The sequence below is a fragment of the Ambystoma mexicanum genome, chromosome 9 (genome assembly GCF_040938575.1).
Source record: "Ambystoma mexicanum isolate Mex_15411 chromosome 9, UKY_AmexF1_1, whole genome shotgun sequence".
Classification (NCBI taxonomy): Eukaryota; Metazoa; Chordata; class Amphibia; order Caudata; family Ambystomatidae; genus Ambystoma; species Ambystoma mexicanum.
This window is the reverse complement of record NC_090931.1, coordinates 549,685,279-549,710,457: the sequence shown is the minus strand read 5'-3', so window position 1 is coordinate 549,710,457 and position 25,179 is coordinate 549,685,279. Positions and strand designations below refer to the sequence as shown.

Below are 25,179 nucleotides of genomic sequence, written 5' to 3'. Positions count from 1 at the left end.
CTCTGTTCCTTTCCATCTCTGTTCCTTTCCAGCTCTCTCCACCTATCAAACATATTGGAATCATTGTGCTGTCTCTCCCACCGCGTCCTTCACTTTTTAAATGTATTTATATTTTACCTTTGTCATCATGCTTTTAATTTGTCATGCTTGATGGTCGTCCAAACAGGCTTTGTTTTTCATCAATGAAACTTTTCCTCATAAAGGGATTGTCAAAGTGACTGAACACTGACTGATTCATCCAACATTAATTTGGTTATGCCCAGTACAAACACCAATACCCAAAGTCACCCATGGACTCTCCCTGCTATGTTGCCCAACACTCCAAGGCTTTAAAAAAATATTTGTGGGCAGTAGAATCAGGATTATTTTTTTGGCTCCAGAATTGAAGATCGGATTTCCTGCGATGATGAAGCAGGGCACGATCAGCACATCCTAAAATTTCTTTGAGGGAGGAAAGCTGACACAATACTGTTTATACCAAGATTGCTGTGTATGACTGGCAGGGCCCTGGTAGAAACCACAAATAACTTCTGTGGTCAGCCTGCCTTATGGCCTATTTGCTGCTAAATGTTACATCCATTGAGTATGCCCTGAATTCATATCACTCCCAACTGGACTAATTAGGAGTCCTGCATCATCCAGGAAGAAACTCCAACTTGTCCTGTCATTCTTGGTGCTTTAACCTTAAACAATCATGGAAGCCTGGCTTTTTAGCATATTGTGTAATGGATAAGAACAAGCTTATTGCAACACTTGAAGCCAAACTCCATAAACAAAGTATACATTTAATTTTATGATTATGGAATTCTAGGCTCTTTTGTCGTATTACTACCATGTTCTAAACGGGATAATATGGAGAATGTGTTGTAGCTCAATTTCATATAACCCTTCTCATGACCCACTCTAAACTGGTATAGATATATATGTTTCCCCACTTGTCCTACAATTTCTTCTATCAGCGCCTGCCTGTTGTAAAGTTTGAGCTACTTAGCCCCTGCCAGTTCTATTGCTCAGTATGAGCTACATCAGCTTATTCCGAAGCCATTGGGCTACTATCAGCCTGCCTAGTTCAGCCATCTTGAAAGCCTACTGGTCATGTGTGGAAGGAGTTTGCGGATGAGGTACAGAAAACCTCACCTGCATTGGAGGTGCTTCAACTCATTGGCACATTAAAAATGTAATCTTATGTTGCCATGTCTCAAATTTGCAAGTATCCACACTCTTAACCTAACCATGGGACCCGCATGTACACAAACCTCCCACCTTAGTTGGAAGGAGATGCCTACTTTGATACACAGGCCACCAATGGGGGAAGATGGTTTGGTAGAGGTTGTGGATGGGTATGGGGAAGTTACGATAACCAGAAAAAGGATTAGGGAGAGAAAATGGATCGGTAGGGGAAGGTAAGGAGAAATTCAAAGGCCACTAACATGTACTCACACTCATTTCCAGAATACCATGACACACTTGCCACCCTACTCCTGCTCCCTTTCACTGTACAGTTATCATTTAGACAACACACTGCTTATTCATAATCTGTTAGTCACAACCTGTCAAATATGCACCCACAGTCACTACCCTGCCTGTTAACCGTTTATCTCTGCCGATTTAAAATTCATCCTAACATCCTCCTGGCCCTCTATATGCAAAACCCATGCCTTTGCTTCATTACTTCAAGATTCGGTTTCCCAACTTAACAAGAACTCAATTTCACACTCATTGAGTGCCACTTATTGTTGAAAACAGTTCATGTAGCTCTGTAGAAGGAAACCAAAACAAAGGCTGTCGCACATTGCCTGCAAAAAACCAAACCAAGGTTGCTTTTAAAACATTGTACAAACACTTAACTGAAGCTCTTGAACCCGCGAGCAAGTTCAAGGGCGAGAAAGTATTCAGCGATGACCAGCTGGGGCGTTAGCCGTGGTGCGAAAGCCATCAACTCCCTCAGTCACTGTTGAGGGCCAGAGCTTCTGGATTCCCCGCCGCGAACCAGGATCTAAAAAACTACAGCTGCAGTCCAGGAATGGATCAGCAAAGTCACTGATACGACCCGGCGAATGTGTCAACCAAATGATCACTGCTGCAACACAGCAACGGGTCAGTCACTGCTGTGTGAGGTGAGCTCCTGTATGCCTGAATATGAAAACGGCAACGCAGCGTTCTTAGAATCCGTACCGCTGCAGTACGCGAGGTGTGCATGCTTCCCAGTGCTAATAACAAGCAGCCAGGGAAGCACGACGCCCGCTTATCAATGTTTCCCGGCGGGCCATACTTCTTGAGGCACCTGGGAAATGCAGTCCTGCACTGGATCGTCCACCTACCATTGCTCCAGATTACTCTGGCCCTGGCTGGTGCTACTCCTTTCCCCTTCCATTTCTTGACACCCTTGAACTGCCTTTCATAGAGCATGCCTAATATGTCGCCATCAGTGGAATTTTGTATGTTAATTTAAGGTTGTTAGGAGGTTTTCCAGCATCGCGATTGGTGCATGGTTCTGCAAAGCCAACCTCTGTGGGCCTATAAAGGTTTCACACAAAAATGTAACCAAACTTTCACTTATTTACAACACTGAGGAGTAAGGGTTTGGCTAGGAAGGTCAGAGTTTGTTGTAATTTACATTTAAAATGCACAAGAGCGTGTCAAGCAGTTGATTGCCCACAGAGTTAAATACAAGTATACTGTATTTATTTAGCAACACATATGCATTAAGTCAAACACATTAAACTGTATGTAAAACAATATACACACATATACAATCATAGTTTGGTGCACACATTTTGACACAATAGCAAAACTCTAACAATAGCCTACAGTGGGGGGGAAAGCTGTTCAGTAATGTATCATAGGCCTTGTCATTTTATAAGACATCTCCAACACTCAATACTAATCCTAGCAAGCTGAAACCCTATCCAAAAAACATAGTTCACAAATGTTCAAAGCAAATAGTTACAGTTTCAAAAGTTAGCCATAGTTCAACCATAGGAAGCAATGGAGCTTGATGCTGTAGATAGTACTAGAAGTAGTATAGATTTTAACATATAATAGCGTCAGGTTTCCCTTGTGGAGAGGGGAAGGATACCTATCCTAGTCATCTAAGGGAGTACCCCAGAAAGAATACCCTGGCTCAGATAATACCAGCCATGCCCAGGTATCTGTAGGTTGGGTACAGGGGAAAAGTGGGATCAAAACAAGTAAGCAACCTTGCCCCAAAACCCCAATCAAGACAAACAATGACTTCAGGTAAGTTGGGGCTGTTGCGGACAACTGCTGTCAGTGTAGATCCATGGGTCACAGGTGCAGGGTGGACTTCAGATGACAACTGTGACTGTGGGGCTGGCGATATTGCTGCTCTGGCCTTTATCAGCGACCTAATGAAATTGATCGCCAACAGACTAGAGTTGGCTGTATTTGAAGCAAGACCTCTGTAATGACTTCCACCATGTTGGTTAACTAGGACAACTCAGTGGCAATAAGCATTTGGAGTGACCTCAAACATGGTTGACAGGCAAAAAGACCACCAGGGTTCTGCTTCTTCAGGTCAGTGGATCATTGCGGTCCCAGGCTCAAAACGAAAATGTACTGCAGGATTAATAGCGCCAGGTTGCTTCAGATACCAGCAACATGGGAAGTCCCCACTCTGGATGCTTTGCTACAGCTAGAGAAGCACAACTCCTCAGTTCCAAGCGGATGACTGTGGCGATGCAGTACTCTGAACTGTTTGGGCCCACCAGTCCAAGCAGGGAATGCAGCGGGGAAGGTGTCTCCTCATAAGACCATAGCTTGATATGATATGGCATTTATAACGCGCCTATACACAAGTGTTTCAGGGCGCGATGAGGCAAAGGAGGGGGGACAGAGGGAAGACAAGGACAACGATCTTACTAGGCCAGGTGACATTGAGATCCCGCAAGTGCAGGGGAGTGGGGGAAAGGGAAAATGCAGGGGGAGGGGGGCAGTGCAATACACAGGAATAGCAGTAAAGAATAAATAAAATAAATAAAAACAATAGGTAAAAGTGCGGCCATCTTATGGCAAGTGCAGGGGTAAGTGCAGACATCAAGTATCAAGAGCTGGGGGGACTGTAGGAATACAGAAACAGCCCCCAAGTGCAGGGGTTGCCCAGGAGGCAGTGCAGGTGTGCAGCTAGTGGGGGAGGGGACCTGGGCCCGGGGCCGAGAATGGCAAAGCCCTACCAGTGCAGTGTAGGGCTTTGCATTGGTGGTCAAAGCAGCAGTCCTGAGGTGTTGCTCTGTGCCCCATTTGTTTTTGTATTCTTAGCTCCAGTGGTCAACTGAAGAATGGCCCCAGACCATCTCCTAATATCTGGAATATTGGACTTGGGGGACCCCAGCCCACCTATTGGGGGATCTGCTACATTATGACTGTCAAATCATGGACAGCCAGCTCACTTACAGCCATACAGCCACAACCTTACACAAGGTTTGAAATGTATATTGGAGCTGTTTGACGTTCCACACTCTGTACAAACTAGTTCCTTGCACAGAGAGGCTTCTTTCTGGGCTCCTGCCAGTGCCCTTAATGAGGATGGCCATATATGGTTACATCGTACCCCTCTCCAGGCCGGAAACTTCCAAAAGCACAGTGGAGCACAAAGACGGGGCTCCAAACAACATGACGAGCCGTTTTGAGAACCATAGAGGACAGCATTCTGACATGCATTACACATAAAGATGTGCAAAGGAGTTTACCCAAAAAGGTACAAATAACAGGACCACTGCTACCAGCCTGTTGAGGCTCCACTTCTTCGTGGGAAAAAACCCATACACCAAAAGTGGTGAAAACAAGGTTTGCCCGACGCTGCTCCCTTTAAGGGAGGTGCTAGCACGACAACAGATTTCAGTAGGGGACAGGTTTGCCCTTCACTGGTAGCCTTAAAGACTGATTTGTGCCCCAAAATGAAATCAGTTAAGCTAGGGAGTGAGATTTCCAAAAAATCTCACTCCCAAAAATGTCAGTTTAACAAAATTGTCTGGACATATGCTGAACTGGATGGAAAAGCTGCAAACTAAAAAACGTTTTTTAACACTTAATGGCACAAGACCTCTTGCAAACCTTTCCACTGCCACACAACTAGTGAACTGCTTCTTTGAATGGAAAAAGTGTCAGAGTTAGAAATATGCCAGCATTAACGGCAGGCATAGCTGTAGTTAGCTTGGCTATTGGGGGGCATAGTAAGCGCTGCCTGTAAGCCAAAACTCATGGCATGGGAAGTGAAGATGGGGGACCGGTGGGATGTGAGCAGCAACACACAGGCAGTGGGGATTGTTTGGATGTTACCCACTGATTCATCACCCGTGGCTGTGTTTGAACTTATGGATCAGGTCCTTCCTGAAGTGAAGGATGGAGCGGCACAGTCTTATGTGTGTTGGTAACTTGTTCCAGAAAAAGGGTGGTGCTCTGGCCTCCAGAGAGTATGGGTTTCTATGCAATGTGAAGTGCTGTTTTGGTTGTGGCTGCTTTGTAGGTGATGATTGCACTCTTGAACATTATGCATGTTTGAAGAGGTAGCCACTGCAGCTCCTTGATGATGGGTTGATGCGTCAAATTTTCTGTACTCTGTGATGAAGTGTGTGAAGGCATCATGAAGCAAGACACAGACAACAGAATCAAATTTCAGGATGGTTGAATGCCTATCTTGCCCTGTACTAAGGTGGGATTTCCCTACCTAAACGAAACTAAGGAAAGTTTGATTCAGAAAATTCAACTTAAAAGCCTGTCTGTGTCCAAAACCTATCCTTGCCCTCACAACTAAAGCTAAACAATGTGTAGTGATGTCAATAATAAAAGAAATGGTGATTAACACAAAGTTTGGAGCTTCTTCCAGCTCCTAGATCCCTCTTCAGCTCCACTTCCCCAAGTTCGAGAAAGTTCCACAAATCCTTGAGGTTCCCTTTCACCAGGTTCAAGACATAACAGTCCCACACAATCCTCAGGGCTCCCTTCCCCAAGCTTAAGGCAATATAGTTAAAAAGAAAAGGGTCTTTGGGCTCTGACCTCAAGACAGCATTGCATTTTATCAATTCTCATGGTTCCCTTCCCCAAGATTTCAACGTAGCACCATATACTGGTCTCGGTCTTTCAATGTTTGCACTTGCACGTTCGAATGCTACAATGCCTACTAGGTCCACAACTGTATATTTACTTTTTCGCTATATATTTTTTCCCTGTTCCCTTCCAATTTAGCTTTGTGGCGCTTATAAACACAATTCTGTTGTATAAGTGCCTAACAAATGCACAATAAAAAAGAGAAAAATGTTTACCACACCTCGGGGTCAACTTTACACTCCTTCTGGATTAACAGTTCATTCACAGTGCTCCTTCTTGATGTGTTTCACCAGGTCTTTGGTTTTCACAATGGAAGATTCCCTGGTCTAGGCACAGTTGTCAGACCACACGGTGCACCCATCACAGGTCGCACAACCAAGAATCTCGCACTCTTCCGCCCGCACAGATTCTTCAGTATTTACCCTGTGTATAGATTCAGATTCAATTAGTTTCTTCTTATCTGCCTCTTGGCTTTATGTGCAGTTTCACACTCTCCTGGCTTCTCCCGATTAGCCTCTTGGCTTTCCCACAATATATCACACATCCTATACCAGTCTTGCACTTTGCTGCATTGCATTTATTCACAAAGTTCACTTTAAAGTGGTCTTATTTTATTCCCCAACTTTGTCATGCTCTTTCACCCTTGTGTTTGTATTTCATCTTGAAATTAGCGCTTTCCCATTTAACTTTCATTAACTCGTAGCTTTGCTCTCAAAGTTTTCATTCAGTTCGGTATTCAATATCTTTGCCACTTAATTTCCCTTGGGTTCGTTCCCACTCGATGCATGCTTCTCAGCTCATTCAGCATTAATTCTCCTTACAGCCAGCCCCTCAGTGCACCCCAGTCTCGAGTAAGGCTCTCTTTCACTCGGCGGTCCTGTCGGGTAGCTGCCTTGGACTCCTGCTCCGCTTGCCTTTGATTGCGAGCACCGCTCACACTTCTGATGCCTCTATGGGATCGCCGGCAGCTCTGCTCTGCTTCTGTGGATGCTGTCAGCGGTTTGCTTCTATTTCCTGGTTCGCAGCTGCATTTCCGGACCAAGCAGGCTTCCCTGCCCGAGGAATTCCAACAGCCCAACCTCTCCTGGGCTCCACAGGTCGCCAGGGTCTTCTGCTGGCATACTGGCGTTGCTGCAGGACCCATCATGGCTGTCTTCTCACAAGCGGGGTCCTCTGCTGGTCTCCTCTACACAGGCCTTCCTGTTTCTCACTCTCACACAGCCCTTTCCAGTTGGTCTTCAATAGGGAAAGTGGGATACCATGTCTCGCCTATGGGTACCCTACTCCCAATCCCCAAGGACCCTCCACCCAAGTGATCCTCCCTCGCTTCTCCACCCCCAGGGTCTGGATCCAAAAGTGATGGCCTTTCCCTGGCCACTTGAGAAGACAATCCCAGAGGAGTAGGAGTGAGGATAGGCTCAGGTTACTCACAGGCGTGCTGCAGCTTTTAGAAGGGCTAAGGTGGCATCCTGGACTCCTGAAAGTAGGACATTGCCACTACCTTGGACAAATATTCTGAAAGTCGGGCTGGATTGAAAGGCTTAACTTTATGGAGAAGCACAAGCTCTTACTGTGCTACTTTGGTATTTTTGCCAATCTGTCTTTTGTATGAGCGGTCACAGTCAATGGTAAAATTGAGAGCTTTTACACTGGGTGACAGTTGAGGCGTGCATCTGTTAATGTAGACAGAAAATGCCTCAAATGTAAAGCAGCCCTGTGTTTATTGAGGATCCAAAGCTACTACATTTTTTGGGTTGGTACAAAGAGATCTAATTCCAGATGACGTCATCCCTCAAAGTGGACCAAATAGTTCTTGAATTCTCAGTCATGAGAAGCATAATTGCTCCTAAAGGTGCATTATAATAATTATTTATTATTTGTGAAATTCTGAGTGAGTATTAAAGGAGCTCATCAGAGATGGACTGCTCAGAAAATCATATGTTGATGCAGACCCCACATTTGCAGGGAACACAGACTATGTGGATGAGTGCCCTCCGGCTTACAGATATAAACTATTTCATGCATGTTCTCTGTAGTAAGTGTGGCGACAAGGAATGAAGAGACAGACCAAGTGGTGCCATAATGGTTGCTATAGACTTTTATTAAATGAAAAAACAAACCTACCTATCCCTAGGTAGGGATTTCCCTACCTAAACTAAAGAAACTCTGGTGCTTGTCAGGAAGTCCATGTGAGTTAAAACAAAAAGGCTCATATTCTGTCCTTCACTAGAACAAAACACCATAAAGTACAGCTACTGTTGGTAATCCAGGAGAATGACGCCCTTCTCCTGGATGCGAAGCGTCCAAACACCTCTTAGATTCTTCAACGCAAAGGTTCCATGGCAGTCTGGGTTCTCTGTGACCGAACAGAAAATCAAATTATCACACAACGTTCTTTCGGGACTAGGAGAATGGCTCCTTTCTCCTAGCTGGTTCTCCAATGTCTTTCACAGTTCTTAGTAAGTGTTGTAGCTCCCTTATGGAGGTTTTCACAATCTCAGGGTTTTGCACAACTCTCGATCCGCGCCCACTGGGCAGTGAAGCTGTTACCGGAGCCCTCTCGACTCTCCAGCACCACACTTTTTTGAAACTGGCCTGAGACCTGTATCACAAAATGGTTTTCTGTTTTCTCTATTTCTTTATAGTTTAGTGTCTCAAAGGATTCTCGATTCTCCTGGCCTTTCAAGCGAGAAGAAAGTGATAACAATAGTTTTCTTCTTATCTTGCGTAAAGCACTGTTAAGGTCCTGAACTGAAAAGACAGGATTCTTGGCAGAATCTGGTATTGACCAAATTAGCAATGTGTAACTGACTGATGGTCAAAGTTCATTGGGGCCTGGCCCTAGATGATTCTGGGGTGCCCAGGAGGAGATCTTTGTCTCTATCAACGATTGCCGTCCTGAGAACTCTGTCCTCGCCAATGATGCTCCTGGTTTCGCTTTCTTCGGATTGTACTCGAAAAGGTAATCCTTTTAATACGTTTGAAGGGGCGTCTTTTTTCCAGAGCCGTACTGACAGACTTTAATGACAACAGCCAAGGTCAGGGTTAGCTTAGTTACTTTACTGCTCTTGATATTTGATATGTTCAGCTAACAATTCTTTACACCCTCCTGGTATTTCTGATGTCCTCTGAGGCTATCTTTAAGTTTCCGTTGGTCCTCTCCCAGGCATTAATAACTCCTGTTACCTGGTACTTGGTGTCAGGAGTCTTCACTGGTTCGGTTTGGGTTTTCGTGGCGGGCAATTGCCTTTTCCCACTCTCCCCGGGGCTTGCTTCTTGGGCCCTGTACAGCTGGCTGTCGGGAAGCGGTCCAAGGACTTGACCTTCCCTCCTTGTACTGATCATCCAGCCACCTCCTCTCTGGATACTGTTCAGGCCAGTGTAGGTAGCTGTGTGAACGAGTAGGGTTAGTGGTTTCAGCGCAGTTGTTGGACCGCCCGGTCCATCCACTACAGGTCCTGCCACCATGACCCAATCTCCCTCCTTCCATAGGGCCAATTCTCAGCCGACATCCCCTTTTGCGAAACACAAACTCTTTCTCACTGACATTTCACTATGAGAGAAAACAGACTAACAACCGAGCCGTATACCTAACATGACCCAATACAATGGTCAGGCAATTACTGACCATTACACAAACCTGACTTCCATTACATTTCCTCACACGGATAAAAGGCGGAGCACGAGAGCACACGCTGAGCAATGCAAGGCACACGAGGAAGCAGCAGTTCCAAGATGGCAGTGTAACACGAGGAGAAAGACGGCAACATAGAAGGGGATCACAAAAAGGGAAGTGCCCTTGGTCTTTTCGACGAAGAACTGTTACTCTCACAAACCCTTGAGAATAGAAAGCGTAAGACCAGGAAACCAGGCTGAAGAATCCAGAATTTTGTGTCGGAGGTACCCGGGGATCTCCCGCGCTGATAGTCAAGGTGGGGAGAATCGCTTGCCGCTGTGGTACTGTCCTTGGCTTCTACAACAAAGCAGCGTCAGTGAAATCAACACAGTAAGTGAGTTGGGGATACCAGACCGGTCTGTGTTGAAGCCAAGGTTGCAAGCGGCAACATTGTATGGTTAACACTGAAGCGAACAGTGTATGAAACGCCTGTGATAACCAATGCAAGTAAAAAGGGAACAACAGATGAGTGATTGAACTTTGAAACCGAGATACGATCCCCTTGACAGAGTGGTCTGGTACCGCGTGGGTACTCATTCGAAAGTCTCTGTAGTGTACCTAACTGAGAGTTAAGAAAGGTGAAAGATTGGAAAAAGAACGGTACATCGAAGTGGTCCTGTGACGGGTCACGCTAAATCCTGTGCACAATCGGAAGTCTTCGATGTTGATACTGCCAAGCAAGTTGATGACAAAATAGATAAAGTTCGTCCAAGCCCGGTGGAAGGGGAGTGATTGAACATTGTGTTGAAACGGATCTGAGCCTGGCTGAAGGGGATCCGGGGTGAATCGTGAATCACCTGAGAAATTGGATATGTGGAAATCTGACAAGCATTGTATTGAAGGGGATCTCAGCCCGGCTGAGGGGGATCCCGAGGTGGATAGTGAATCACCTGAGAAATTGAGTATGTGTGAAAACCTAAGAGGAAAATAACATATTGTTTGTTTGTCGCATCAGGCCCTCTGAACGAAGAGACTTTGAAAGGCAAAGAGAATTTGGCACAGAAGGCCCTGATGCTAAGGTTTGAACTGCACCCTCATGCTAGAGAAGCCAGTGACTGTGCTAAGCTCAAGTGTACCGCCTTGTCCCATGCTGAGAACGTGGGGAAGGGAGGCCAATGGCCTGAACATCCTGACATATCATTTTGTGAACACTTCTTTCTTAACACTGTTTCCAACACTATTTGTATTTAGAGGTAAGGATTGGCAATAGGTTTATTAGTATAGGCCCTTTTATTTTGACAAGACACCACTAGGGCTGCGTTATTATTATGCTTCTGTAACAAAACTGTAACATTCAAAGAATGCGTCCAGATACCTGTGGGTTAGGTGCACTCTACAAATGAACGAATAAATAAATATAGCTTGCTCCCATCTATAGATTTCAGATTAGATAGGCGTTTTTCAAACCCTTTTTGAATTTCAATAAAGACCCTTGAACTGTGGTTCCTTGTTTCTGTCTTACTGTTAATACAATGCCTTCCTTACACCACCCACCATGAATGTGACGTGGTCCTGCATCCAGACTGGATTGGCTCGGCGAACATTGCAGACTTCCACTGTGCTCAGCCTAGCAGAGGCTGAGCATTTTGCAGCGGCTGGATCCCTCCCAGCGTCTGTTTCTCACCTAGCAGTTAAGGGTCTTGCCCCCTTTTTACGCTCCCCTATGTAATGAGAAATGAAAGTCCATTGGTTCCGAGATTCTGGCCGCAAGGTGGGGTCAGCAGTCAAACCAAGCACATTTAAAGGCCCTTGTACATTATTAACATGTTCAGCCCCCATGCATTCAAGAAACAATTGGGACTCTTGGGTTAAGGCAGATGGAACAGATTTTGAATCTGGGACTTCCTTGTCCCCCAAAGTGGGTCACCCCAGCGAGGTCCCACTTGTCCTGTACCCTAGGGAGTGTGTTTAGTAGCGGGATCACCTCCCTAATCACAAAGGGGGTGGCTCTCCCCTTTGGCAGAAGGGACGAATTCCCTGTATTTGTCACATGTCCTTTTACTTAAGACCTTCTTTAACCTGGTGGATGCACGTATGCACGGCAAAGGGCAAGCGCGGCTGTTTGAAGCGGCACACTTCCTGGCAGCTCTACGTTCTTGGTTTCCTGTCGGGGCTATGCCATGCCCCCTTCGCATATAACAGTGCAGGGGGACCCTTGCTGGCAAAGGGCAAGCTCAGCTGTTTGGAGCCACTGGCTCTTCGGAGGCCTCAGGCGGGAGAACTACAGAGCACGGCCTTGCACCTGTCCCACGTTTCACGCACTATGACTCCATGACACATAGCAATGTCTAGTGAGTCTATTTCGCAGTTTACCACTATAAACACTCTCCATAGTCTTATCCTCTCCTCTAGTGCCAGGAGGGAGGCGACTTTTGGCGTGGTATTTCACTACAATTCTGCTACAACGGACTGGCGCAATTGGCAGCCAGCTACTGTCGAGTTGACTGGAGCGGAATTCACCAGCAATTGGTCCTGCGATTTTCAAACTGTGGCTTGTGGTTGTGGCCTGTGACCTTGTGATTCTTTTTGCGTCTCTGTGACTTTGTGATGGGAGCGGGGAGGGGGAGACGGATTCTGGCGGCCCTGTTAGCCGTCAGCGTGCCTCGCTCCATCCCTTGTTTTGTTTTAGCTGTGTTCTCTACTGAGCAGCTACAGGAAAATTATTGTGACCGGGGCGAGGAAGGGGAGACGGACTATGGCAGCCCTTTTAGCTGTCAAGCGTGCCTCGCTCTGTCTCTATGTGTTGGCTGAAGAACTAATTATTGTGAAGTTGAATTGATATAATTGTGATAAAATCTGCAACTGGAATTATAACTGTTGGACGAACTTATAATTATTCATATACCATGCGGAAAAGAAAAGCACAGCCCACTACCTCGCCTGTTCCCAGGTGGCAAAACATTTCCAGGATGTTAAAACCCATCAGTGATAATAGTAATTTAATTACTGAAATAAAAGGGCTTCTGACGAATATTGACATTATTGACCATTTGGCCACCCCTTTAGTCCAAACGGAGTACTCCTTTAATTGTGTGAACACAGAGCTAGCTAACGATTTGCTAATAGAGGCCTTATACCTGTGATGCTGGAAATGAATTGGAGGCACAGGGCCTGCCTGCCCTTGTCCTTTAGTCCTTTTTATCATGTGTGTTCTGTGTTATTTTCTGCACAGGAGTCCATGTGGGACTCCTGGCAGTGCAGCTCTTCCTCTTTTTTGGTTGTGGTGAACAGATCGTTGGGATACCGTTATGGCACCCATGGGTCGGGATACAACCCTGTACTCCTAGTGTATGTTTTTGGGCACCTGTGTGTGGCCCACAGAGCAGGGTATGGGCTGGTCACAGCTCCATGCTGAATTTGACAATTGCTCTGAGTATCCTCCATTTTGGGATACCCAGGCTCTTCCATTGGAATCAGTTGATTCCTGATGGGAGACAAGATGGCCACTGTGGCCTCTTGCTTTCCATTGCCCGTTACCTTGTTTTCCCAAAGTCATGGGAAGCCCTGACTCCATCCCTTCCCCTGACTGGCTGTTGGGTGGAAGTTCCATATATGGTATTGTGGGGAAGTCCAGGACAGACTGGCTGGAGCCTTCCCAGTGACTGTTTGGTGTGGGTACACCCGTGGGGTGGGACCTGGGTGAATGGAGTGTGTGACCAATATACATTTCATATTATGGTTGTCTGGTTTCTGGTGTGTGACACAAAATGACTGAGACAGCCCTGCCCAAAACTGGTATGAATGCAGTGTGGAGTGCTGAATGGCTGGGTACTTGTCCCAATCCACATTCCTTGTTGTGAGTGTCTGCATGGAGAAGAATTACCTGAATGCACTGTGAGCCTGATTGCCTGCCTGCCTGCTGAATGCCCTTCTGAATGATTGGATGCCTGGGCCTGGCTCAGCAGTGTGAATGAGAGACAGAACAGTATAACTGGGGGCCTCTCACTTACTGGAATTGTTCAGAAGCTGAAGTCGAAACTTGATGCTTACTCTCAAGCCGAGCCGGAAGAAGAATTATTGCTGCTGCTATCCTACAATGCAATCTGAAAGCTTCTGTGCCTTCGAGGACTGATCCAAGAGAGTACCTGGCTAGGAGACCTCTTCCCGAGCTAAGAGGGAACATTGTGCACCAGCTAACCAAGTCTCTCTGGAAGTCAGTCATCGAAAGGCTGCTGACCGGAGACGGGGACCGCCGATGAATCTGAAGCAAAGCACCAGGACGTCATGGCTATTGACGACCACCACCGTCGACCGAGGTTCGGAGGACCGATGTAACCTCATCGACCGGAGCCGCAACGCTCCATTGCCTAAGACACTCTGAACTCATGGACTCCCTTGCTCATCACCGTCAACCACTTTGTCCCACCGGAGGAAGTTGAGGTCGCCGACGAACCGAGGAAAACCCGCCGGTGGGTTTCCCGTCCACCCGAAGCCCACAAAGACTCTGACGAAGATCCGAAAGCCAGCCGTGGTAGTGTCCCGATCGCTGACGCCAAACACAGACGACCCAATGCCCTTGCTGGGCCTACGTTCTTCATTAAGTACTCTTTGCGGTAACTAACTCTTGTCATCGAGGTGTACCGCATGCCTCATCTTCAAAGGATGTCCACGACTGACCGTCGACAAGCACTGTGAAGGTCGAAGCTGCACCCTCGACGACCGTGTTCACCTTTTCTTCAAGGGATATCGATGATCCGTGGCTCCTGCCTTAACGGGAGTTCACTCAAGAAGGATCCGTCGACGACTCGACGTCGAACTCTGCTTAACCAGGTACATTGGGGTAGTAGAACATTTTTTGAAGGAAACAAGACTCTGCTAAACAATATGGACCTAGTATGATAGCAACCTCGTCTGTCTCCTCCTTCCTCCCCTTACTGTTTTTTTCCTCCCCACGTATCCCCCACCCCGCCTCCAGCACTATCTGAAATGTCGTCAGGCCTAGTATGATAGTCACTTGTTTTGTTCCTCCCCTACCTTTCTGCACCCCTCTCCCTCACCTCTTTTTTTTTTCCGGCTCTACCAGAAATGTCGGCAGGCCTAGTACGGTAGTCGCCTGTCTGTTTCCATTTCCTTCCCACTCTCCCCCTCGCTTCCTTATCTATGTCTTAGCTCTTGCACTATCTGAAATGTCGTCAGGCCGAGTACGATAGTTAATTTCACATCTTTACTGTTCATGGCCTGTAATAATGTCATTGTTTTTTCCATTGTTCCCCCCCTTGCCTTGAAGCGCTTTGAAACACATTGTGTATAGGCGCTATATAAATAAACTATCATATCATATCATTATGTGGACTGGACTTGTCAGTATACTTTATTTACAGGTTGCCCAGGTGGGGGGATCCTCATACGGAACTGTGTCTGATGGATGGGACAAAGTATTCTGCCAATTGTTTAACCACTTGTTTCCCCCCTATGTCTGGTGTTGGTTCACATTGCTATTAGACTTGTATGTCATTGCAACGGTCAGCAGTTGGTGCATTTTAAAGGAGTCAAGAGTGAATTGCGGTAGCACATAGATATTGTACATATTTATAATTTTAGTATTACCTGAGCACAAAGTGTGTTATTGTGAATGTATATATCCTGAACCTTATTTATATAAAGAACTGTGTTATCACTAACCTAGTGTGTGGACATTCCTTTGTGGGGGCTTGGGGACTACAGTGTACTTAAGAGCCAGCCTGCATCACCTCCTGAGAGCTTAAGCCTTCGTTGCTCGTCCATTGCTACTGCTTAGAGAATCATGGCTGGGATGCTCTGTGCTTCTACTCTACCATATAGAGGGCAAGAGTACAGATAACCCCCCTACAGTCCTTACAAGATCCCAGTAACACAAGAAATACATTGTGTGAGGGTGAGTGGGTGGAAAGCTAACACAAACTCCTTGATTGCCTTCCAAAAGGATAAGATCACTGGTCAGGAGGGAGGACAAAACTATTTACTTCCAGTTAAAAGTGGTAGAAGGAATATAGATGGCGGAGGGCAGGGACTTCATGCCCCTCTGCGCCTGGTTGAAATCCATGCATACAAGAGGGGGGGAGGTGGGATGTCGAGGAGGGCGGCGACATATTAGTAGAAGTTCCAAAATCATCTGCCCCAACTACTACAAATATCCATGGGTTGGAGGGCGGCCATGCACAGAAGTCATCAGCACACAGTCGAGGGAGGAAGAAAAAAGGGAAAGGGGGAAAAAGTTAATTCCTAGACGTATAAGTAAAACTATGGGTATATATAAGGGAAGGCCCTAAAATATTGAAGGGAAAGTCTGTGAGGGCGTTCATCAGAAGCAGAGGAGGAAGGTTGTAAGGAAAGAAACAGAAACTGAAATAGGCTGTTTGGGCCCAACTGCCAGTAACCTTTTTGAACTGGGTAGTCTGAGAGAGCTGATCAAGGACTCTGTTTTAAAGATAAAAGAGGAAATTGCAGAGGTCATCGAGGGATGGTTTACTGCTTTAACAAATCAACTAACAGCCTTGAAAGCTATAATAGCTTCTAGTATTACACAAATCACAGCCCAGCTGGCAGTAAGCGCCCCCCCCCAGCCCCACCGCTTTAGAATGAGTAAAACAACACAGCAGTGAGTGGAATCCAGGCTCCAGCGACCAAAGCTGCTACTGGCCTCAATGCGTCACTGTTTAGGGCCCCGATGGGCAACATAAAAAAACAAAGTAACATAAATTGGAACAGAAATGATTCTCCAAAGAAGGCATGGAGGGTGGAGAGTCTAATCCGCGAAGAGGTTCTAACGGGCTCCCAACTGGTAATTCAGAGAGATTCTGAAGCTCAGTGGCAGGCTGTAATAACCCGATAAGAAACTTCCCTTTGGGTGACCTAAGAGGCTGTCCATCAGTAATAATGGCCAATGTCCCTCGGTTGACACTCAGCTCATTTGAATATTAGGATGCCCTGATAAACAAAACGGCACACTGGTTCAGGCACACAAGGTGTTGTCTCTCTCTGATTAGAGAGGATGTAGTCAAATGTATAAGAGCGCCAACTCCACCCTTCGACTATGTCCAAGTCTTTCGCACATCTTGTGACTTGACTCAGGCAATCCTGGGCTTAGATGCCAGAACTTATTTGCTCAATAATGTCAACATTGCCTTAAAATGCCCTAAGCTCTTTTTTCAGAGGATAAGGGATTCCAGAGCTGGTCCTCAACTGTTAATTGTTGAGAATGTCGTCCAAAAGAATACTGCTAAGTTAACATCCATAGAGGGAATGGACAGCAGTATAATCGACTTAGATGCAGTTTAGTGACTAGGGCTCCTGAAGTCGGGTATTGAAGAAATGGAACGGTCCGTTTACTATCCTCGAATATAGGTGGGAATGCCAGATATATTGAAGATCCAGATTGGCTAATGTATATTAGAGATTTCCAAGTATTCATTTTCCAAGAAACATTGGCTTTTACAACCCCTTTTGTACAGGCCTATCACTCGTATGCTATCATGTCTTATTAATCTGGATCGAAAAAACCCTAAATTGGGAAGTGAAATTTAATGACACCGGATCATCATACCTGCAACATCTTCTCATCTGTACAAATAGTGGGGAGAGTCTGTCACTATACAACATCTACAACAGACCTCTTACGGCTGGTGGTTTGGATACATGAAACGTCTCCAGAGGTTGGAAAACGACGGTTGCAATCTAAGGCAGAAAGAGGCAACTCTGCCTGTTATAGGTGAACTGAATCTACAATATTAGCCTTTGAATCTATTAGAAGAGATTTGGGAGGAACAGGATCCGGCCTGGGATTCCAGACCTTATGGCCACCGCCCCAAAAAGATCACTTACTCATGCCGTGAAAACAGCCTTGATCCTGCACAATCTGAACCTAAGGGCTTGTAACTGTAGGTTTTTCAATGACCAACCTGCAAAATATACATTTAATGGCCCTAACGTTCAACGTTTGATCGATAACGTACTCATAACAGGTAAAACCTGGCCAAAGAGTCAGAATTTTGAGGTAAAAAGTAGAGTGGGTAGTGATCATAGCCTATTGGACTTAAAACTCTCCATGACTGTGAACCAACGATCAAGAGGTTTATTGGAGGAAAGAGCCCAGGGGATTGTTGTCACTGGTGACGTTCAGAAGGTAGTAAGATGGAAGAAACTGGTAGAGGGAGATAAGAAAAATCATGTGTATGGAAAAATATGGAAAATTCCATATTAAGCATTGAAATTATTTGTAATAATCAAGAGTCCAGTTCAGCTATTCTAGCAGAATATGAAGAACTCAAACTTAAGCTAGAACCTTATTTTTTTCTTGTTCTGTGTCTCGATTAAGGAAACGAGTTGCTAGAAAAAAGGGGTGGTTCAACTGAGTGTTGTGAAGCTAAGGGAAAGATTGTTAGTTGTGCCAAAGGGACTGCCAATAAAGTGCAATTATCAGTGTTGAGACATAGTTATAAGAGGCTACTCAGTAAGAAAAAGAGGGAATTTGCAAATACCTACTGGGGCAAACTCCACGAGGCAAGTAGAGTTAAAGATGACATCCCCTTTTGGAAATTAGTGGCAGGAGTGGCCAATGAAGCTGATGGCACTCCTATTTGCATTCTTTCTGGGCGCATTTGGTGGCTCCATTTTAGCACCGTTTACATTGATCAGGGCTGCAATATTGCTACCTATGCAACACTTTCGCAATGGCCGGCCGAAGTTGGGTACGGGCTCTCCATTAATCTGACAGAGGTTGTGGAGGCGATCAGTAGCCAGAAAACGAGGAAGGATGCAGGTCCAGATCATATCCCAGCGGACCTCTTTCAGGATGATCTTGAGACCTTGTCCATGGTCCTCCATGCAATCTTCAATGGAATAATTGGGGCAGGAACCATAACCTCATCATGGCAAAGTACGCTATTGGTTCCACTATATAAAAAGGGGGTTAGGGATTCCCCAGCAAACTACTGCCCAATTTCTTTTAGATTCCGCTGGAAAAATATTTGGAAAGATTATCCTGAATAGGTTACAGGCGTGGGCTGATGCCAGACAGGTAATTTCTTCTTTGCAGGCAGGATTTCAAGCGGAAAGGGGAACAGTGGAACAATGGTTCACGTTGTCCCTTATGCTGCAGAAATATATCAGTCTCTCAAAGGTGAAACTGTATGCAGTGTTTTTAGACCTTAGAACTGCTTTTGATAGTGTATTGAGGGACATCCCTTGGGAGATTTTGCTCAAGAGAAAGTGCCCAGTGTACTTAGTTGCACTAGTGCACAAGTTATATTCTAACAACCATCCGCAAGTAAGATATGGTATAGGAGGTGAACTGACTCCTGCGTTTTCAGTTGGCAAGGGAGTCGGATAGGGCTGCGTGACGGCCCCATTGTTATTCTGTATATATTTACAGGAGATAATTGACGCAATTGTGTTTGACTGTCAAGATTGCCCTAGGTTTGGAGCTGTGAAGTATCCAACATTATGTTATGCGGATGACGCTGTGTTATTGTCAACTACCCACCAGGGTTTAAGGAATTCTTTGAGAATTTTCAAAAGTTAATGCAATAAATTCGGCTTGGTAGATAATACTGGAAAAACAAAGACAAGGTTTTTTTCGCCCAAAATACTAGAAACCCTATTCCCTCTGTTTAACAGTGGACAATGTTCTTCTTGAGCAAGTCTATTGTTTTGATTATCTTGGTTTCCGTTTCCAGCAGGATGCTGATTGGGTAGAGCAGATTGAGAGATCTAATCTTAAATTGAATAAACATTGCGCAGCAGTAAAATCTATGTTCTGTAAACCTGGAAGTGGAACAGTCTCCCCAGACTTACAGCTGCACAGAGGTCATAGTTCCGGCCTCAATATATGGTGCTGAACTTTGGGGCCAAGGGAATACGGAGGCTTTGGAAGGGACTGAATCAAAGTTCTTATATAAATTGCTATCTTTGCCTCTGAGCGCTCCTACCTCCTCTGTGAGAATGGAATTAGGTGTCACCTCCGTTGGTGGCTTCATTTAATCAAGACCAGTATTATACTGGTGAAGGATATGTCAAGTAGAGGGATTATATCATCAGAGGGAAGGGTTGAAGCTCCCTATGTCGTTAGAAGGGGGAAAAGCCTTAAGTGGGTGTGTCATGTGAAGGATTTATTGACATCTTTAGGAGCAAGTTCGTTGTGGGAAACGCCTCAGGGAATAGACAGCATAGTGTGCTCGGAGTTAAAAGGTGCACTGAAATAAAATCAGAAAGCCACTTGGTGCAAGAAGTCTCACTTGTGCAAACTGGCTCAGTTTATCTCACGCATACATTTGCAGCTGGTTTCGAGAATTATTTGGACCAACCTTGTACTATGCGTGAGAGGGGTCTGTATGCAAGATTTTGATTGGGAATTGTACCTCTGGTCCCAACCATGATGAGGTGGACGTTGATTGACAGTGATGCCTGTCAATTTTGTGGCGTTTGAAAGGAAACAATTATCCACTTCCTCCTGGTTTGCCCTGGGACTCGTGGTCTCAAGCATCTGTACCTGAGCCCACTTTTTATTGCTGAGGGCATCAGAAACACTAGATAGCCAGTGGATTTGTGTAAGAATACAAGCCACCAGCATGTGGTATTGTCCACCTGCCGTTACATCTTTATAAGTTGGTTACTAAGGGAGAAAACTCAACTTATATCAAATTTGAAATGAAAGGGGTCTGATTGTCAAAGTGAGCCATGTCTTTCATATGCAGAACATTTAGATGGGAATAGATCTACTTGTAATATTGTTCATATTGTAAACCCTGTGCATTTTGGTGGATATTTCTCCCCTCGGTATTGTCAATTTTTAAGTAAATTGATTTCAGCAATTTATAATTGAAATTGGTATCCGGTGATTCCATCGAATACAATACATCGAATGCAAAAGCATCGAAAAAATGCATTTTTTTGTAGGTAAAGTTTTATTTTATTAAAATGGGGTTTAAGGGGTAAAAAACAGAGTTTGGGGGCCCATTTAAAAAATGCATTTTTTCGATGCATTTTTTTCCGAGGCTTTTGCATTCAATGCTATCACTATAAACCTTGAAATGTTATGAATTTTAATGGTGCTAACATAGAATAATCATGTTATGAGGGGAAGCAGATTTTAAATTATCTGCCGTAAGCGCTGGTAGATGCTTTTACTATATACTAATATTCTGTTGCCAGTTTGATACCTTTTTTCAGTGAAATTTCTATATTTGCTGTTGGGTTTATGACTGAAATTTTAAATATGCCAAATATTTTTTTTTATATATGCCAATGTTCTTTCTTAAATGCAAATGTTTTTATGGCCGGGCTGCCATAATAAAACAATTACAACAACATATATATTCCTGAGGGAACAAACCTAGCTGGCAAGGAATGCTGTACAAGGTAAGAAGGGTACCAGGAATTCTTTGGAGGGGGAAGAGTAAAGGATGGATGGGGCGATTAGACCAACTGAAGAGAAAAAAGCTTTTGGGGCAGCTGCTTAAGGATGGGGTGTTGTGGTGGGATTTACTAAGACCTGTTATGAGGTGTTAAGCAGCATGGCTTTCAGAGGGCCAAAGGTTGCATCTGGAACTCGTGTGAGTAGGACGTTGCTGCCTATCCCATGACTACACAAAAGCCAAAAGTTGTCTTTGGCGATGGTTGTTTTAAGGGTGCTGGAAAAATAATTATCAATAGTGCTTGTGATGGATGCTGCATCTATAAACGGCAGTAGATATTTTCAGAGGTCACAGGGATAATCCCTCTGGATTGGGGGTTGTTTTATTGGAGTTACTAAGTAGTACCCGGTAAACTAAGACAATGGGCCTCATTACGAAGTTGGCGGTAGCCTTGCCGGTTTTACCGGCAAGGCTACCTCCAAACTCGCATGCGGGTGCCGGGCCCGGTACATCCCCATTCTCAATGGGAATGGGGAAGGTGGTAGCACCGGTACCGTTAATAACGGTACCGGTGCTACCATCATGTTCTGCTCGCGGGTGCCGGTATGGCCACCAGGTCAGACCTGGCGGCTGTAAGGGCATCTGCAAGCATAACTCCTAGTATGGTGGTACGGTACCAACGGTGCCGGTAGCGATACAGGCGCCGTTGTTGCCTTACCGCCATACTCGTAATGAGGTCCAATGTTGTTCAGATTTGCACAGTATCTACTGGAGTGTTGATTTCTGTGTAACAAGAGTGCTGCACAGAAATCCGGTACTACCCAAACTGACCATGGCCGAATTACCGTGGCTGAATTGACCGTTTGTTTTGCGGCCGAATTGACCGAATATATATGTGGGGGTGGGTTTGGGGTAATAAATAATTTACGTGGATTGGGCGGCGGGCTGTGGTGAGTGTCTCCCCCGCATATATTTTCGGCCAATTCGGCCGCAAAAAAAAGGTCAATTAGGCCGCGGTCAGTTGTATTCAAACAATTAGTATAAAACCCAGAAATCCATGCTCTGAAATTTCTGTGACCATAATCAATGAGGAGTAACTATATAAGAACAGATGCTTATCTGCAGAAACGTCTGCTATCGCTTTCTTTAGTATGTTTCATGGTTTGAATCGAAGATTGCTTTAGCTATATACGGTGAAGCATTGGGAAGCTGTATGAGTGGGTGTGAACTCAACAAATCAGACATTTTAGGCTTCCTGCCCCAAAAGTTCTCTTCACCTGAGAAAAGATAGCATTTCATGGTACTGCGCAGGTTTCTCCGAGAACTGATGTTAAAGTTAAACCATGTCATTCCTTTCTCTGTGTATTACCAACAATAATATAGCATTTGGTGATTCCTCAGGTGACTTACAGAAACAGGAAGAGGCTAACAGTAGACATGAGGAGCTGTCATTGCAGGCTGGCGGAAGCAATGACTTTGCCACACTTTTCAACATCTTTGAACAGTGCCGTATGAGGTATGTGAATAACAAATCGTGGTTCAGAGGTCACGGGAACCCCAAAGCTGCAAAGTTTCCCAGCTTTAACAACGTAGAACGTTAACAGCGTATTTTCTCGCTGAAAGCACTTTGTGTGTCAAATGTTTACACATGAGTGTACACATAAAGTTGAAAACTATTTGACCACTACTGTATAACCGCTCACACATTTTTTCTCTGTTTCTTTCAGTCACCAAACAGTTTACTTTTGCTTATATCAAAATTCCTTACATATAATGTTTTTTAAAAGGTGAACATTTAAGGGTGTACTCAGCATGTGAGCAGGAGAAGGCTGAAATACGGGGTGTGACAAAGCGAGTACCCTGGCCTTGTCAAGAGGCGATGGGAACCCCTCTCTGTTGGGGGTGGAAGGCCTACCAGTGGGAAGTTACAAGCCAGTCCTACCTCTGAGGAGGACGGTGGTAGTTGCAAGGGCCCCAATCCTGCCCCCCTTGTGCCAGCATGCATTTGACCAGTACCCTTTTGTCTCACACCATGTCTCCAAACCAAAATGCCTGCTAGTGTCTTTGAACGTTTTCTAAAGCAACCATCAAGACCTGGGCATCAACCAGCAGAGAAAGTGGAGCCCCCAGATCCTCACACCATCTGCAGTGAGAGACCAGAGACCTCGATCCGACCACATGAAAGCAACTCTCCAGCATCCCTTGCTCACGACCACAGTCAGAGAGCCAGTGAGGAGAGAGAAGCCAGGCAATACAGAACCTGCACGGCTGCAGTAGAAGCTGCAATACACTTTCTGGCTCCAGCAGCTGGTGGTCAGAACCCACTCAGGAACTAAAAAAAACAGGTTGATTTCTGCAGAAGGTGAGGTATTGGTTAGTGAGTGCAAGCGGTACTGCCTTCCTAGTGTGCATGAAAGAGTGGCGCTTGTGCTTAGAAGAGGGAGTGACTGAAGCGCTTGTATAAGTGGAAGGAAGGTGTTTGAGTAGAAGGTTGAGTGGAAGGTTGAGTGGAGTAGTAGTAGTGAGGAGGAAGGAATAGTAGTGTGGCAGAGGAAGTTTTAGTGGGGGTAAGGAGTAGGAGTATGAGGAAGGTAGAAGTAACTTCCAAGGGTGGAGGCGAGGCTTGGAGAGTGTGAAAGACATCAGTGGGACAGAGGAGGAAATCACAGGGAGTAGAAAGAGTGTAGGTGGGTGGAGTTCGGAGCAGGTGAGTAGTGAGAAGAGAACAGAAGGAAGCGAGGGGGAGAGGGGAGTGTAAGAGCGTTATAGAAAAGGAGACCAAGTCAGGCTGTGTGTCTGTAAGACACAATCCCATTCCTTAATAGACCACTAACCTGTTTATAAAGTAGGGAAAGTTAGGAAGTCCCCGTGGGAGTATAGATGCTGTCTTAGGTCTTCACACACTGTATTATTCAGAAGTAGGATAAAATTGTGCTGTAAATGCTAACCTGGGGTCAGGGACAGTGGGTTAAGGAGAAGGTGCGATACTAAAGCGAGAGCGAGGCACGGCCATAGGGCCCATTGAAAACCAATACAAATCCTTGATCTTTCTGTAAGCCATGGAGTGATTTTTTGGGGGGACGGGGGGCGCAGGAGGTTATGTGTGTGCCACTTGTGACAGGGCTGCAATATGTTTAAAAATAAATAAGATAAAATCCTTCAGAATCGAGCCATTCATCGGTGAAATACTTATGCTGATTTAAAATAATGTTGCAAATATGCCTTGGTAGCTCCCACATGTGTGCCTCCACAGTGAGTGAGTGAGTTGCGGAATTCCACCGGAGAAACTCACAGCACGGAGTGAAAGTTTCTCCAGTGGAATTCCGTAACTGCGAGGCAATAGAGTTCTCAATCATCCAACCGGATACCAGGTGACACAATTGTCACGCTGGGATTATCATTCGTACGCTTTATTAGCAATTCAGACAAGCCTCTGATGAAGAACTAGGTCTTGCTCGAAACACGCGTTAGGCTGTACATTTTTCTAGTTTACTTAATAAATAAAGTGCTATCCCAGCACGAGAAAAATTATCACAATTGGCGCAGTGTGGCTGTTCTTGTAACAACAATTCCCAGAGATGGTTTGAAGGTTTTTATTAATTTTGTAAGTAGGGTGCTAGGGCTGTCAATCCATTTCACGAGAAGTAGCATTTTCCACCCAAACCCAGCAATCCCTAGTCCCCAGGTTAGTATATACAGACTATTGAATTGACACCTATTGTCTAATTTCTAGGCTAGCTGGTTGTGTTTGCGTAAAGGTAAGTGCCTTCTCTATCTAGAATCTCTCAGGGACTTTCTAGACTCGCCTTATACTATCGGATTGTTGGTAGATAAGAGGATCTGGGGATCTGCCTTTAGACGCTCTGCCCCACTCGGTCTTCCTTCTCTCGTGTCTTGATGTTCAACTCACTCTCTCTACTCTTGTACTCTAAACTCCACCCACCTTTACTCCTTCTACTCCCAGCGTCTTCCTCCTCAGTCCCTCTTATGTCTCTCTCACTCTACTAATTGCCTTCACCTTTCAATCTTACTACTCCCTCCTCCACAATGCTAGTCCCTCCTTCACGGTACTACTCCCTCCAAACATCTCCACCCATCTACTTCCTC

General features: G+C 45.3%; 1 protein-coding gene across 15 annotated transcripts in view; it reads left to right on the top strand.

Moving 5' to 3' along the window:
* The window catches only part of DHX40 (DEAH-box helicase 40), a 1,529,377-nt gene that overhangs the window by 1,161,259 nt on the left and 342,939 nt on the right, over positions 1-25,179 (top strand). For all 15 annotated transcript variants that reach the window (XM_069615133.1, XM_069615132.1, XM_069615130.1 and 12 more), the window contains one exon: positions 22,474-22,588. In XM_069615133.1, the coding sequence (XP_069471234.1) occupies positions 22,474-22,588 (115 nt within the window). The remainder of the gene's footprint in view (positions 1-22,473; positions 22,589-25,179) is intronic.